The sequence below is a fragment of the Mobula birostris genome, chromosome 12, assembly GCF_030028105.1.
Source record: "Mobula birostris isolate sMobBir1 chromosome 12, sMobBir1.hap1, whole genome shotgun sequence".
Taxonomy (NCBI): domain Eukaryota; kingdom Metazoa; phylum Chordata; class Chondrichthyes; order Myliobatiformes; family Myliobatidae; genus Mobula; species Mobula birostris.
The window spans coordinates 115,249,298-115,264,639 of NC_092381.1; the positions used below are offsets into that span (position 1 = coordinate 115,249,298).

General features: G+C 46.3%; 1 protein-coding gene across 1 annotated transcript in view; it reads right to left on the reverse strand.

Annotated features, from left to right (window-relative positions):
* The window catches only part of ppp1r37 (protein phosphatase 1, regulatory subunit 37), a 150,866-nt gene that overhangs the window by 14,993 nt on the left and 120,531 nt on the right, over positions 1 to 15,342 (reverse strand). The window contains exons 10-11 of the mRNA XM_072274543.1: positions 12,942 to 13,108; positions 1,004 to 1,997 (exon numbers count right to left, since the gene is read on the reverse strand). Of these exons, the coding sequence (XP_072130644.1) occupies positions 1,004 to 1,997; positions 12,942 to 13,108 (1,161 nt within the window). The remainder of the gene's footprint in view (positions 1 to 1,003; positions 1,998 to 12,941; positions 13,109 to 15,342) is intronic.

The following is a 15,342-nucleotide window of genomic DNA, read 5'->3' on the forward strand; positions in this document are numbered from 1 at the left end:
TCTCCTTCCTGTAAACACCCCCCCCCTTCCTCTATTCCCCACTCTGACCTTTTGGGGTGTATGGGGTGTCAGGGAGGGGTAGCACCTCTGGTGGGGGAACACGTCGCGTCCTTTTCAAGGCGGTTAATCCACCTTTGGTCCCCACCTGGCACTCAGCTCTCACCTGTGGCTCCCCGTAGCTGTTTGCATGCGACAGCGGCCACACGCTGGGCAACGGCTTCGACAAGCCGGCTAAACCAGGTGAGGGAAGCCGAAAGGTCTCAAACCCTCGGTGAGATAGGGAGTTGTCTATCCCAGCATGTGAAGACAGACTCCGGTAGATTGAGCAGATGAGACCAATGGAAGGTCCAATGGTCAAGAAGGCGGTCTCTGCAAGCGTCATGGAACGTGTAGAACAGAAGTTGCCCTGATCATCCACTGCGCCTAGTCCCATCTCCAGCCGCCTCGACTCTGTCTTGCCACTGGACCCAGATGGGAATTGGGAAGAGAGAGTGAGGCTGACACTGCACAACTTTCCTTCACTTAAATCCAAATCAAGCGCTAGTCTCGACACCATCAATAATGGTGTCGAGGTCTTCATCGACATCAACGATGGACGAACAACAACTCTGACCTTTTATATCTTCTCACCTGCTCATTATTCCCTCTGAGGTCCCTTCCTCCTTCCCTTTCTCCTCTGGTCCACTCTCCTCTCCTATCAGATTCTTTCTTCTCCAGTCTTTGGCTTTTCCCACTCACCTGGCTTCACTCACCACCTTCCAGCTTGCCTCCTTCTCCCTCCTCACCCCACAACTTTTTATTCTGGCATCTTCCCCCCTCCTTCTCAGTTCTAAAGAAGGGTCTCAGCTCGCAAAGTCAACTGTTTATTTCTCTCCATAGACGCTGCTGGACCTGCCGACTTCCTCCAGCATTTTGTGTGTGCGTTGTTTAGATTTCCAGCATCTGTTTATGTATTACTACTACACAGCCCAAGAATGATCCTTAACAAGAGTATAACCCTTACCTTGCTCGATGTGGCAGCTCAACGCTTTGTCATCCGTTCCTGTTGCTAACACTGCTAATTCAGGCAGTCTATGCACAAGGTCGGCTTTGAATCCATTCGGTAAGGTGCCCCCATGCATCACATGATCACAGTCTTTAGCACAGACCGTCTCAAAGTCATGCTCAGTGTACTCTACCGGCTTTTCCTGATTCGGCAGGCTCCTGGATTGGAGACTTCTTTCCGAGGCTGGGGCTGGAACTGTGTAAGCTGCTGTAGTGCTTGGTACTGAACCAGGACAAGGCTCCAAGGGGGATTCTGCCTCATTATCTGTGGTCCTATTCTTTTCGCTCTGCAGTGCTTCTTCTCCCCACTGTGCGTCACGATTACTGGGGTCCTCCGGTGGGCTTTCCACTCTGGTCACCACAAAGACTTTGTGTCCTCTCCCTGGGCTGGATACAAGCCTCTCATTGTTTCGTGACGGGACCTCCACTGGCGGGCTGACAGCGACTGGGCTTTCGGACTTTGCGGGATATAATTCAGTGTTATCTTGCGGGTTACCAACTGTGGCTGGGCTATCCACACCATCGGCCTTGGAATCCGTGACAGACTCCTTCCCAGAAGGCATTTCTGAAGCAGCCTGCTGTTGTTCAGAGTTAAGTGGCTTGATCAGACCAGCCTGTGGCACCGATTCATCTTGTTCAGTCAAATTACATTCCACGGAGAGGGTAGAAACCCTCGATTTATCAGCACCATCCAAGTGCTCAGTGTCCTCAGTCATGGTCGGAACACTTCCCTGGGCACCTCCATTTCCTGATTCCTCGCCCCTTGGGCAGGTTTGGATATTTTGCAACTCATCTGTCTTATCGCACAGAGTCACGGAGATCTCGGACATTGAGGCAGACTGCCGCATCTTCTGTTCTCTCTCTTCCTTTTCCTTTGCAAGAATGAAATTCCTTTTGCAACCATTTTGGATCTCGGTGAGCAGGGCCTTTTGAGTTTCAATGAAGCTCTTTACCTGAGAAGAGAAATGGAGAGCTATGTCAGTACCTCCAGTTGAACTCTGTCTTTTTGAGTGTTTCCCCCTAGCTGTCAGTCTGTGGTTTTGTACTGCCATGTGCTCCTGTCCCCACTCCTGCTCTGCTCTGCTCCGGCCCCTGTGTTACTGAGTACTCCATTATCATCTGTTTCTCATTATCACCTGTTTTGCTGCCACCTGGGTCTGTTTGTGCTCCACCTATCACCTGCCTCTCTGTTTACTGTTCAGTGTATTTCAGTCCTGTGTTTTCACCTGATTGCTGCCAGATTGTGCCAGGGAATTTTCCTGAGCCATTCCAGTATTTGTATCTGTACTCTGCCCATCTGAAAATCGACTCTGACTATTTCCCGATTCTGGTTTTTGGATCTCTCTGGATGTTCTGAACTCTGCCTGAACTTTGATGTCGACTTCGTTTGCACCTCGGGATTTGTTACTCAATTAATATCACTGTGTGCACAGTACTGGGTCTGCAACTGGATCCCTGCTCCAGCATCCTAACAAGCTATCAGTTACAGAACTGGCCTGTTGTATTATATTTTATAGATACTTTATAATGACAAGTTAATGGATGCCTCTCTAAAAGGAGGTCACACGCACAAACACATTATTGTCATTTTGACCGTAACTGCTGGTACAGTACACAGTAAAAACGAGACTTTTTCAGGACCATGGTGCTACATGAAACAATACACAAACTACACTAGACTACAGACCTACCCAGGACTGCATAAAGTGCACAAGACAGTGCAGGCATTACAATAAATAATAAACAAGACAATAGGCACAGTAGAGAGCAGTAGGTTGGTGTCAGTCCAGGCTCTGGATATTGAGGAGTCTGATGGCTTGGGGGAAGAAACTGTTACATAGTCTGGTCATAGAATGCTTCGGAGCCTTTTGCCAGATGGCAGGAGGGAAAAGAGTTTGTATGAGGGGTGCATGGGGTCCTTCATAATGCTGTTTGCTTTACGGATGCAGCGTGTGGTGTAAATGTCTGTAATGGCGGGAAGAGAGACCCCGATAATCTTCTCAGCTGACCTCACTATCCGCTGCAGGGTCTTGCGATCCGAGGTGGTGCAATTTCCGAACCAGGCCGTGATGCAGCTGCTCAGGATGCTCTCAATACAACCTCTGTAGAATGTGGTGTGGATGGGGGGTGGGAGATGGACTTTTCTCAGCCTTCGCAGAAAGTAGAGACGCTGCTAGGCTTTCTTTGCTATGGAGCTAGTGTTGCGGGACCAGGTGAGATTCTCTGCCAGGTGAACACCAAGAAATCTGGTGCTCTTAATGATCTCTACGGAGGAGTCGTCGATGTTCAGCGGAGAGTTGTTGTTCTGTGTCCTCCTGAAGTCAACAACCATCTCTTTTGTTTTGTTCACATTCAGAGACAGGTTGTTGGCTCTGTACCAGTCCGTTAGCCGCTGCACCTCCTCTCTGTATGCTGACTCGTCGTTCTTGCTGATGAGACCCACCACGGTCGTGTCATCGGTGAACTTGATGATGTGGTTCGAGCTGTGTGTTGCAGCACAGTCGTGGGTCAGCAGAGTGAACAGCAGTGGACTGAGCACACAGCCCTGGGGGACCCCCGTGTTCAGTGTGATGGTGTTGGAGATGCTGCTTCCAATCCAGAGTGATTGAGGTCTCCCAGTCAGGAAGTCCAGGATCCAGTTGCAGAGGGAGGTGTTCAGGCCCAGTAGGCTCAGCTTTCCAATCAGTTTCTGAGGAATGATCGTGTTGAATGCTGAACTGAACAGCATTCGAGCGTACGTGTCTTTTTTGTCCAGGTGGGTTAGGGCCAGGTGCAAGGTGATGGCAATGGTGTCGTCTCTTGCACACCAGTTGAATGCCCAAGTTGCTGTTTTTCATTGATTCTGTTATAGTTATTATTCTATTATGTATTTATTGAGCATGCCTGCAAGAAAATGCATGTCAGGTGTATACGGCGACGTACGTGTACTTTGATAGCAAATTTACTTTTAAACTTTGGAATGTTTCAAGCTTCAGAGGCTTCAGGTTAAAGTGCTTCAAATTATTTTGGAGCTCCAGTGGTCATATAGAACACTGCACAGTATAGGCCCTTCCACCTATGATGTGGTGCCAACCTTTTAACCGACTCTAAGATCAATCTAACCCTTCCCTTCTACACAGCCCTCCAGTTTTCTATCATCCATGTGCCTGTGTAAGAATTTCTTAAACGTCCCTACATACCATCGTGCCTGGCAAAACATTCTACGTCCAAAGTAAATTTATTACCAAAGTATGCATACTATATACAACTTAGAGATTCATTGTCATGCAGGCAGCCACAAAGAGAAACACAAGAGAATCCATGAACCTTCCCCCCCGCCGCCCCACACACACAACAAAGAGAGACAAATATCCAATGTGTGCAAACAATAAATGAGTAAATAAATCAAACACAGAACATGAACCGCAGAGTCCCCGAAAGTGAGTCCATTGCCATGGAACCAGTTCAGTGCGAAGGTGATTGAAGCTGATCAGGAGCCCGATGGCTGCAAGGCACAACTGGAGTCTGTAATTCAATGCTGAGGCAAGTGAAGCTGGTCAGGAGCTCGCAACTGCAGGGCAACAATACACCCATACACTCAGCACCTACCTGTGACATATCCCCCGATACTCTTCTTGAATCATGTTAAAATTATGCCCCTCCCCTCCTTGTATTAGCCATTTCCGCCCTGGTAAGAAAAGTCTCTGGCTTACCAGGTGCTGCCTAGATTACAGAGCATATCTTATGAGGAAAGGTTGAGTGAGCTAGGGCATTTTGCTTTGGAGTGAAGGAGGACGAGAGGCAAACCCTCTTCTCATGTCTTTTTCTTTTCTTTTTCAAGGTGGCTAGGATCCTGTCGGAGTCCGTGATGTACAGCTGCACTCAAACAAGGTTCTTCACAGGCAGTGGGTACTCACTCTGGGAACTAGCTGAGCAGTATCTCCTGGAGCAGCCGGGAAGTCATGCACCTTCAGGGCGTGGCCCTGTGGACCACCCAATTTCTCACTGGTCTTGCCGATTGAAGTGTTGCGGGAGATTGAATCATTGAGATAGTCGGCAGTAAGCACAGCTATCAAAAGAAGGCCCCTGCACTCGAGAGATAGTGAGTGAAAGGCTGTAGGTCCTCGTGTTGAGAGAATTTGGATAAGCGACACGGCGGACTGTAACATCGAAACAATGAGCTGTTGATCTGCCCACTCACTGTTGCAGCAGCAATATCTTTTTCTCCCTCATGTGAGAGAGAGAGAGAGGGGGGGAGAGGGAGGGAGAGAGGGAGAGGGGGAGGGGGAGGGAGAGAGGGGGAGGGGGAGGGAGAGAGGGGGAGGGGGAGGGAGAGAGGGGGAGGGGGAGGGAGAGAGGGGGAGGAGAGGGAGAGAGGGGGAGGAGAGGGAGAGAGGGGGAGGAGAGGGAGAGAGGGGGAGGAGAGGGAGAGAGGGGGAGGGGGAGGGAGAGAGGGGGAGGGGGAGGGAGAGAGGGGGAGGGGGAGGGAGGGGGAGGGAGGGGGAAGGAGGGGGAAGGAGGGAGAGAGGGAGGGAGAGAGGGAGGGAGAGAGGGAGGGAGAGAGGGAGGGAGAGAGGGAGGGAGGGAGGGAGGGAGGGAGGGAGGGAGAGAGAGAGGGAGGGAGAGAGAGAGGGAGGGGGGAAGGAAGCGTGTCTGAAGCATCAAAGTGTTGGGATGGTCAGTAGTTTCTGATGGTTTTTAGATCATGGTCTCTGGGGACTTTGATATTGCTTACATGACGGGGTAAGTACGGGGAGTGGGAGGGTGGGGGGTTGATACTTTTGTTGCTGCTTGTGCGTTGGGGAGGGGGGAGTTTGGGGCTCCAATGTTTTCTGTCATTCGTTCTTTGGGGGGTTTCTTTCTCTGTTTCGTGGATCTCTGAAAAGTATAAGAATTTCAGGTTGCATACTATATACATTTTCTGATACTAAGTTGAACCATTGAACCCGCTAAAGTCGTACAAGGGGCACAGACAGAGTGCCTTTTCCCCCAGGATGGCCATGGCCAATATCAGAGGACATCCATTTAACGTGGAAGGTTTCGTGGAGATGCCAGAGGCTGGTTTATTACATACAGAGTGGTACGTGTCTGAAATACACTGCTGTGGGGTGGTGGAGAGACTGACAGATTTGGGATATTTAAGAGTCTGTTAGATAGGCATGTGGGTGAAAGGAAAATGGAGGATTCTGGTCCATGTAGGAGGGGAGGGTTAGATAGATTGCAGAGTAGGTTGAAGGGTTGGCACAACACTGTGAGCCAAAGGGCATGGACTATGCTACACTCTTCAATATTCTATATATTATGATAAAATATTTGAGTGTGCTCAGGCTGGCACAGCTTATAATTAAGCCATTTAGCCCAGCAAGTCTGTTATGCCATACCATCATGGCTGATTTATTATCCCTTTCAATCCCATTGTCCTGCCTCCTCCCCATAGCATTAATCAGGAATCTATCAAGCTCTGCTTTAAGTACACCCAAAAACTTGGCCTCTACAGCCACCTGTGGCAATGAATTCCACAGATTCACTACCCTCTGGCTAAAGAAATTCCTCCTCATCTCTGTTCCAGAGGGATGTCCTTGTATTCTGAGGCTGTACCCTCTGGTCTTACACTTCCCCACTAGAGGAAACATCCTCTCCACAGCCATTCTATCCAGACTTTTCAACATTCAAAAGATTTCAGTGAGATCCCCCCTTATTCTGGCCCAGAGCAATCAAATGCTCTGATAGTTGATTAGTAATTGGAAATGGAAAGTTGATAGATTCTGTAAGACAAGGTATTAAGGACTATAGAACCAGGGCGGATATTGGCACCAAAGTACCCAAGCCCTCCTCACCACTGAACATATCTACATGAAACACTGTAGCAGGAAAGCAGCATCCATCATCAGAGATCCCCACCACACAGACTATGCTCTCTTCTCATTGCTGCCATCAGGAAGAAGGTACAGGAGCCTCAGGACACACACCACCAGGTTCAGGAACAGTTATTACACCTCAACCATCAGGCTCTTGAACAGAGGGGATAACATCACTCAATTTCACTTGCCCCATCATTGAAATATTCCCACCACCAACAGACTCACTTTCAAGATATTTATTGCTTAGTTATTTATTATCATTTCTTTCTTTTCATATTTGCACAATTTTTTCATCTTTTGCACTCTGAACATCCAAGTTATTGCGGTCTTTCATTGATTCTATTATGGTTATAATTCTATTATGGATTTATTGAGTTTGTCCATAAGAAAATGAATCTCAGCATTGTATATGGTGACATACGTGTACTTTGATAATAAATTTACATTGAACTTTTGAAGTGTGAGCTGAACGAATGGCAGAGAAGGCTTGACGCAGCTCCCCAATTCACTTCAACCACGTGACTTGTCTCACATCTTCACCAAGGTCTCTCACTGACAAAGCGAGTAGAGTATCAAGCCGACCGACCCTATTGGGAAGTCACACTCAGTCCACCAAAGATCTCATATATAGACACCCTCTCCCGTAAAGCTCACATGCATCTTCTACTCATGAATAGCTTTCTTTAACAACTACAATTCCCTTTCTACTGTACACCATCAAACATTCAATGTGTGTTGCCATACAAAATATTCTTGTATCTGCACCCCGTGATTCAAACAGAGACATCTAGGGAAAAAGGTTTTTAAAAAAAAACTATAGTCAACCACGCAAAACTGAGATCTGGAAAAGGCCAACAGGCCTATCAAGGCAGCTCCAACTCTCAGTAGCCAGCAGTCATGATTACACTCCGTGGCCACTTTATTAGGTACACGTGTATATATGCTCATTAATGCATATATTTAATATTTAATCAGCCAATCATGTGGCAGCAACTCAATGCACATAGAAGCTCAGTTGTTGTTCAGACCAAACATAAGAATGGGGAAGAAATGTGATCTAGGTGACTTTGACCATGGAATGATTGTTGGTACCAGAAGGGGTGGCTTGAGTGTCTCTAAAACTGTTGATCTCCTGGGATTTTCATGCACAACAGTCTCTGGAGTTTACAGCAAATGGTGCAAAAAACAAAAAAACAATGAACAGCAGTTATGTGGGCAAAAACAAAGTCAGAGGAGAATAACCAGGCCAATCCATTGAATTGAATTGACTTTATTATTTACATCCTGCACATACATGAGTAAAAATCTTTACGTTATCGCCATCTAAATGTGCAACTTATAGTAATTTGTTGTAAATAGTATGTACAAAAGATGGAGATCAAATATTCTGAATCGCAGGACATATCTGGGAGCTGACTGTGATACTGCTGTTGGCCAAGATGAAGCTCAGGGTTAAGAACGTTAAACAAGCAAAACCACCAGTCAGATATGATCTCTCAGACATACCAAACTCTTTCAGCATAGAGGTTTGCTACAGTTTTGAAGCCCTGCTGAACTTACAAGAGGTCGAACCAGAAGAACTTTGGAACGCAACAAGAGATGCATTGACAACAGCAGCAGAGAAACACATTCCAAAACGACGCAAGCATAAAGGCACAGAATGGATCACAAATAAAACGCTGCATGCAGTAGAAGAGATTGGTGAAAGGTCAGAAAGGAACAACAAGTAAGGAATACAAGGAGCTGAAGTGTGAAGTCCAGTGACACTGCAGGCTTCACAAACAGGCATACCTGCAACGCATCTGCTCCAACATGGAAAATGAGGCTAACCAAGGCAATAGCACAACAGCAAGATAGTTTATGCTGCAGTAAAAGAATTTACCGGCACCTTCACACTAAGAATTGGTGCAATCAGAAATGACGGAGGAAAAATTCTGACAGAAGATGCAGATGTGAGGGAAAGGCCGCTCGAGTACACGAAGAAACTCTATGAAAATCACGAGAATGAAGACCGTGACAAAGCCATTGACTGGATAACATTAGGACATGAACCACAGCCACTACTGTCAGAAGCAGAAAGAGCAATCAAGATGATTAAAAAGAATACAGCATCTGGTCCAGACAACATACCTGCAGAACTACTGAAAGCAACAGGCACCTCAATGGCCCACATCTTGCACCGCATTGTCTGTGCCATTTCTTAGACTGACAAATGGCCAACAGACTGGTGAAAATCTGTCTACATTCCAATTCCCAAGAAAGGGGACCTCCTGCAGTGCAGTAATTACAGAACAATTGTATTGATATCACACGCCAGCAAGGTTCTACTCGTAATCATCTCTGAGAGACTAAAGAACTATGTAGATAGAGACATTGCACTTGAACAGGCTGGCTTCAGGAGTGGCCGAGGTACCAGGGACCAGCTCTTCAACATGCGCCTAATAATGGAGAAGATGAGAGAGGTCAATACCCCCCTGTACATCTGCTTCATAGACTACTCAAAGGCATTTGACCGTGTCCAATACACCAAACTGTGGACAACAATGATTCAGCTGGGCATGGCACCACACCTAGTGTCTCTTCTAGAAACACTGTATGCTATGCAATCCTCCAGCCTTCGGACCACATCTGGCGAGACTGAATCGTTCTGCAATGGGAAAGGAGTCCGCCAAGGCTGCGTCCTTTCTCCACACCTTTTTAACATTACACTGAGATGATCATGAGACTGGCAATTCCAGACAACACTGGCATTAAAACAGGAGGAAGAACCACCAGTAACTTAAGATACGCAGATGACACAGCCCTGCTAGCCACAACAGAAGGCTTACAAGCACTACTCAATAATGTTGCAAAAGTCTCTGCTGAATTTGGATTGCTGATAAATGGCAAAAAGACCAAAGTTATGGTGATAAGTAAAACTGCAATTCAAGCTGACATCTACATCGGAAACGACAAGATCGAAGAAGTGTCCTCCTTTATATACCTTGGTGCAGAACTAAATGACACAAACGAATGCAGCAAGGAAATAAGGTGAAGGCTAGCAATGGCACGCACAAGCACTACCAAACTCTGGAACATCTGGAAAGATAGATCTATGAGCACTAACACCAAGACACGCCTCCTCAAGAGTCTCGTCTGGCCAGTAACCCTATATGGCTGTGGAACATCGACCACAAAAGCAGCTGATGAAAAGAAGTTGACAGCATTTGAGATGTGGACATACAGACGGATCCTCAGGGCATCATACATTGAAAAGAGATCCAACAATTTCATCCTAGAAAAGAATGGAACAAAACCAATACTTCTGGAAACTGTTATCCAGAGGAAACTTCGCTATTTTGGACACATCTCAAGAACTGATGACACACTGGAACGCAGCTGTGCTTGAAGGCAGAGTAGAAGGAACCCCCTCCTGAGGAAGACAGAGGACAACCTGGATCACAACATCAAGAAGTGGACCAGCCTCACTGCCAGAGATGCAAGAGGTTTGACTGCCGACAAATCGCAGCAGAAGAAAGTGGTCACCGACGCTCTGGCAGAGTATGGCACATGATGATGATGATGATGAGTATGTAAACAGAACACTCAATATAGCATAAAGATACAATTGTATCAGCATGAATTAATCAGTCTGATGGCCTGGTGGAAGAAGCTGTCCCAGAGTCTGTTGGTCCTGGCTTCTAAGCTGGGGTATCGTTTCCCGGTTGGTAGCAGCTGGAACTAGTGTGTGGTTGGGATGACTCAGGTCCAAATGATCCATCAGGCCCTTTTTACACACCTGTCTTTGTAAATGTCCTGAATAGGCTGAAGTTCACACCTTCAGATACGCTGGGCTGTCCGCATCACTCTCTGCAGAGACCTGTGATTGAGGGAAGTACAGTTCCCATACAGGCAGTGATGCAGCCAGTCAGGATGCTCACAATTGTGCCCCTATAGAAAGTTCTTAGGATTTGGGGGCCCATACCAAACTTCTTCAACCATCTGAGGTGAAAGAGACACTGTTGTGCCTTTTTAACCACACAGCTGGTAGGTACAGACCACGTGAGGTCCTCGGTGATGTGTGTGCTGAGGAACTTAAAGCTGTCCACCCTCTCAACCCAGATCCATTGATGTCAATTGATGTCTCCATTGCTCCTGTAATCCACAACCAGCTCCTTTGTTTTTGTGACATTGAGGGAGAGGTTGTTTTCTTGACACCACTGTGTCAGGGTGATGACATCTTCTCTGTAGGCTGCCTCATTATTATTTGAGATTAGGCCAATCAATGTAGTATCATCAGCAAATTTAATTAGCTGATTGGAGCTGTGGGTGGTGACACAGTCATGGATATACAGAGAGTAAAGGAGGGGGGCTTAGTACATAGCCCTATGTTGAGGGTCAGAGGGACAGAGGTGAGGGAGCCCACAGGAAGTCCAGGAACCAGCTACACAAGGGCAGGGTGTAGAACGAGTCTCTGAGTTTCTTGTCAAGCCTGGAGTGAATTATGGTGTTGAACGCTGAACTGTAGTCCAAAAACAGCATTCTCACATAAGCATCCTTCTCCAGATGTGCAAGGACAGTAATGTAGAGCTGTGGCTACTAATGCATCAACTGTCGATCAGTTGTGTCAGTAGGCGAACTGTAGGGGGTCCAGTGTGGGTGGAAGCATGCTGCATGACCAGCCTCTCAGAGCACTTGCTTATTATTCAGGTGAGTGCAACAGGACGCCAGTCGTTCAGACACGGTCTTTTTAGGTACAGGGACAATAGTGGATGCTTTGAAGCAGGAGGGCACTCTATACTGGGAGAGGGAGAGATTAAAAGTGTCTGCCAGTTGTGCAGAGCACATCCTGTGTGCCCGCCCTGGGATGCCATCCAGTCTCGCAGCCTTACAACTGTCCACTCGTTGGAAACACTTGCGTACTTCAGCTTCAGAGATGACCAAGGTGCAGGTAGTTTTGGCGGCTCTCCTTGGGGGCTCAATGCTGGTGATGTTAAAACAAGTGTAAAAAAGATTTAGCTCATCTGGGAGAGAGGCAGCAATGTTGGAAACACCACTGCATTTAAGCTTTGAAGTATGCGATGGTGTGCAGACCTTGCCATAAGCTGCATTTGTTGTTGGTGAAGAGTTGTGTCTGGTTCTTGTCCGTGTATTGTCATTTTGCTGCCTTGATGACTTTGCGCGGATTGTAGCTGTATTTCTTGAGTTCCTGCTGATTACCGGCAATGCAAGCTCTGTCTCACGCAGTTAGTGCTGCTTGCATGGAACTGTTGATCCACAGTTTCTGGCTTGGATAGACCCCGACCGACTCTTGGGGGACAATATCCTCGATGCTCTTCCGGATGAAGCTCGTGATCCCTTCCATAAACCTGGAGACATCCTCATCATGAAGGACATTCCAGCTGACGTAATCAAAGCAGTAATGTACCATGGAGACTGACTGGTCGGACCAACAGCGGACGGTTGTGTTTCACCTTCTGCCTGTAAATCGGTAGAAGCAAGATGGAGCAGGGATCCGATTTTCAAAACGGCAGGCGGAGGAGTGCTTTATAAGCATTGCAGAAGGGCGAGTAGCACTGGTCGAGTATGTTTATCTCCCCCTGTGCTCACCTGGATGTATTGATAAAACTTCGGACAGACTTGATTGGACTTGACGGAGTGATGCTTTATTAAAGTCACCAGCGATGATGAGGGCAGCCTCATCATCAATCCAAGCTGACAGGAAGGTGACATAACTCAAATAACCATGTGTACAACAGTGGTGTGCAGATGAGCATCTCTGAACCTCTGAACACAACATGTCAAACCCTGAAGTGGATGGGTTCCTGTAGCAGGAGACCAGGAGCATGCAGTACCTAAAGTAGTCACTGAGTGTACTTTCTGTCTTGCTTCCACCCACCATCATCCCATGGCAATGTAACTGAAATCAGGAATGAAGCAGGAATTGATGGCTCATTTACATTTAAGATCTTTGTGAAATGTAGGAAGAGAATGTAGAACAGTAAGTTCCAAATCTGGGATTCTGGAAAGGAATGTGAGATTTAAGAGATTGAGTATTTGATTTGTAAAAACACTAACCGTTTCTTTCTTGGGTTCCCGGTCCAGGTCAAGCCTCAGCAGTGAATGGTTGACCTTGAGAGCTAGCGAGAGAGCCATGAGCCCACCAGTCTTGATCTCATTCTCTCGTAGATCCAGCCGGAGGAGACGGGGGCTGTCAGCAATGAACTCCGCCACAGCCACGGCACCTGGGAAAAAGACCATGGCATTATATTTGTTTGCTCCCCAGCATCTGCATGTTAGTGGCAAGGCTAGCACTACCGCCCATCCTCACTGCCCTTGAAAACAAGGTAGTAAACCACCTTGGTCATAAAGTCATACAGCATGAACACCACACTTTGGCACAATACTTCACGTTCTTGTACCTACATGGTCCTTTGCACAAAGGCAGCCCCAGAATGATGCCAGGTAAGCATTCATTCATTATGTGTGGTGTTGCGTGACGTAGGTAATCATGGTCTAGACTATGATTGTTCTTGGCAAATTTTTCTACAGAAGTGGTTTGCCATTGCTTTCTTCTGGGCAGTGTCTTTACAAGACGGGTGACCCTAGCCATTATCAATACTCTTCAGAGATCGTTTGCCTGGCCTGGCATCAGCGGTTGCATAACCAGGATTGTGATATGCACCAGCTGTTCATATGACCATCCACCACCTGCTCGTGTGGCTTCATATGACCCTGATCTGCACCTTACCCAAGGGTGACCCGCAGGTTAGCAGAGGGAAGGAGTGCCTTTCAACTCCTTTCATAGAGACACATCTCCACCCTGCCAGATAAACAACTCTGGGAATTAGTTCCATTGACAATGAATCCTGAACCAAAGGCAATAACTTCACTCAACTTCGCATGCCCCATCATTGAAATTTTCCCATGACCTAGGCACTCACTTTCAAGAACTCCTCAGCTATTGTTTGCGATATTTAGTGCTCATTTATTTATTATTATTCTTTCTTTCTTTTTGTATTTACACACTGGCAGAACACCCTAGTCGGTGCAGTCTTTCATTGATTCTATAATGGTTATTATTCTTTTTTCCTGAAAAATAGTGTGGAATGGCCCTCCCGGCTCCTCGAGCCGTGCCGCCCAGCAACTACCGATTTAATCCTAGCCTAACTACAGGACAATTTATAATAACCAATTAACCCAACAACTGGTATGCCTTTTGACACTGGAGAACACTGAGGAAGCACACAGTCATGGGGAGAACGACAAACTTCTAACAGGCAGCAAGTCGCCAGGTCTGCAAAGCATCGGGCTAACCACCACGGTACCATGCTGTTATGGATTTATTGAAATTGCCTGCAAGAAAATGGATCGCAGGGTTGCATATGTGACATATGCAGTATGTACTTCAATAATAAATTTACTTTGAACTTTTGGCAATGAATGTTACAAAAAGCTGGATCTCAAAAGAGAAAATGTTAACCAGAGACTGACTAGTGAGTTCTGCAGGATAGAATCTGGCCAATGACAAAGTTATCATTGAGAAGTAAAGGCTCTATCACATTCTGGATAAACTCCATGATCTACAGTTGGCCAATGAAACAAAGCCTTGTCAAGAGATGTCCACCACACAGGCCAGGCTCTCGTCTCACTGCTGCCAAGGGCCTCATGACTCGCAGCAGCAGGTTCAAGAACAGTTACCACCCCTCAACCATCTCACTTTTCAACAAGAGGGAATAACTACATTTGCCCTTTCCATTGAGATGTTCCCACAACCAATGATCTTATTTTAAGGACTTTTCATCTTATAATCTCATGTTCTTGTTATTTATTACTATTTATTTATATTTATTTATATTTATATTTAATTTTGAAAAAAAAATAGAAGATGATATTAATAGGTGGAGACACCTGCCAGCATCAGTCCCAGCCCGTATATCGGTCATTAAAATGAACATCTTACCCCGCATTAATTCTATCAGCTCAATGATCCCACTTGCACCTCCAGCAGGATATTGGCAAAAACTGGACTCCTTACTACGATGCTATGTTTGGAATGGTAAACGACCCAATATAAAGTGGTCAGCTCTACAATTCAAAAAGTCGGATGGGGGATTGGCATGTCCAAATATAAATTGTATCACTGGGCATTTGTATTAAAAAGTCTTAGCTATTGGATGGAGGAGGATAAAGTTTCATCATGGAAAAACATAGAACAAGAGCTAATAGCATCAACAAGGTTGAAGGACTTTCTCCTTATAGGTATGTCTACCAAAACATGTGATTTGTATTACGGTCCAATTCTAACCCATATGCTACAAGTGTTTAGAGCAGCAGAAAAATTCCTAAAATTTAAAAGCGTATGGTGCAAATCATCTCCATTATGGAACAATAATCATCTTCTAAAGAGGGGGGAAACCATTCACTAACAGAACTTGGGAGGATAAAGGTATTACTACTCTTCAAGATATTAATGGGG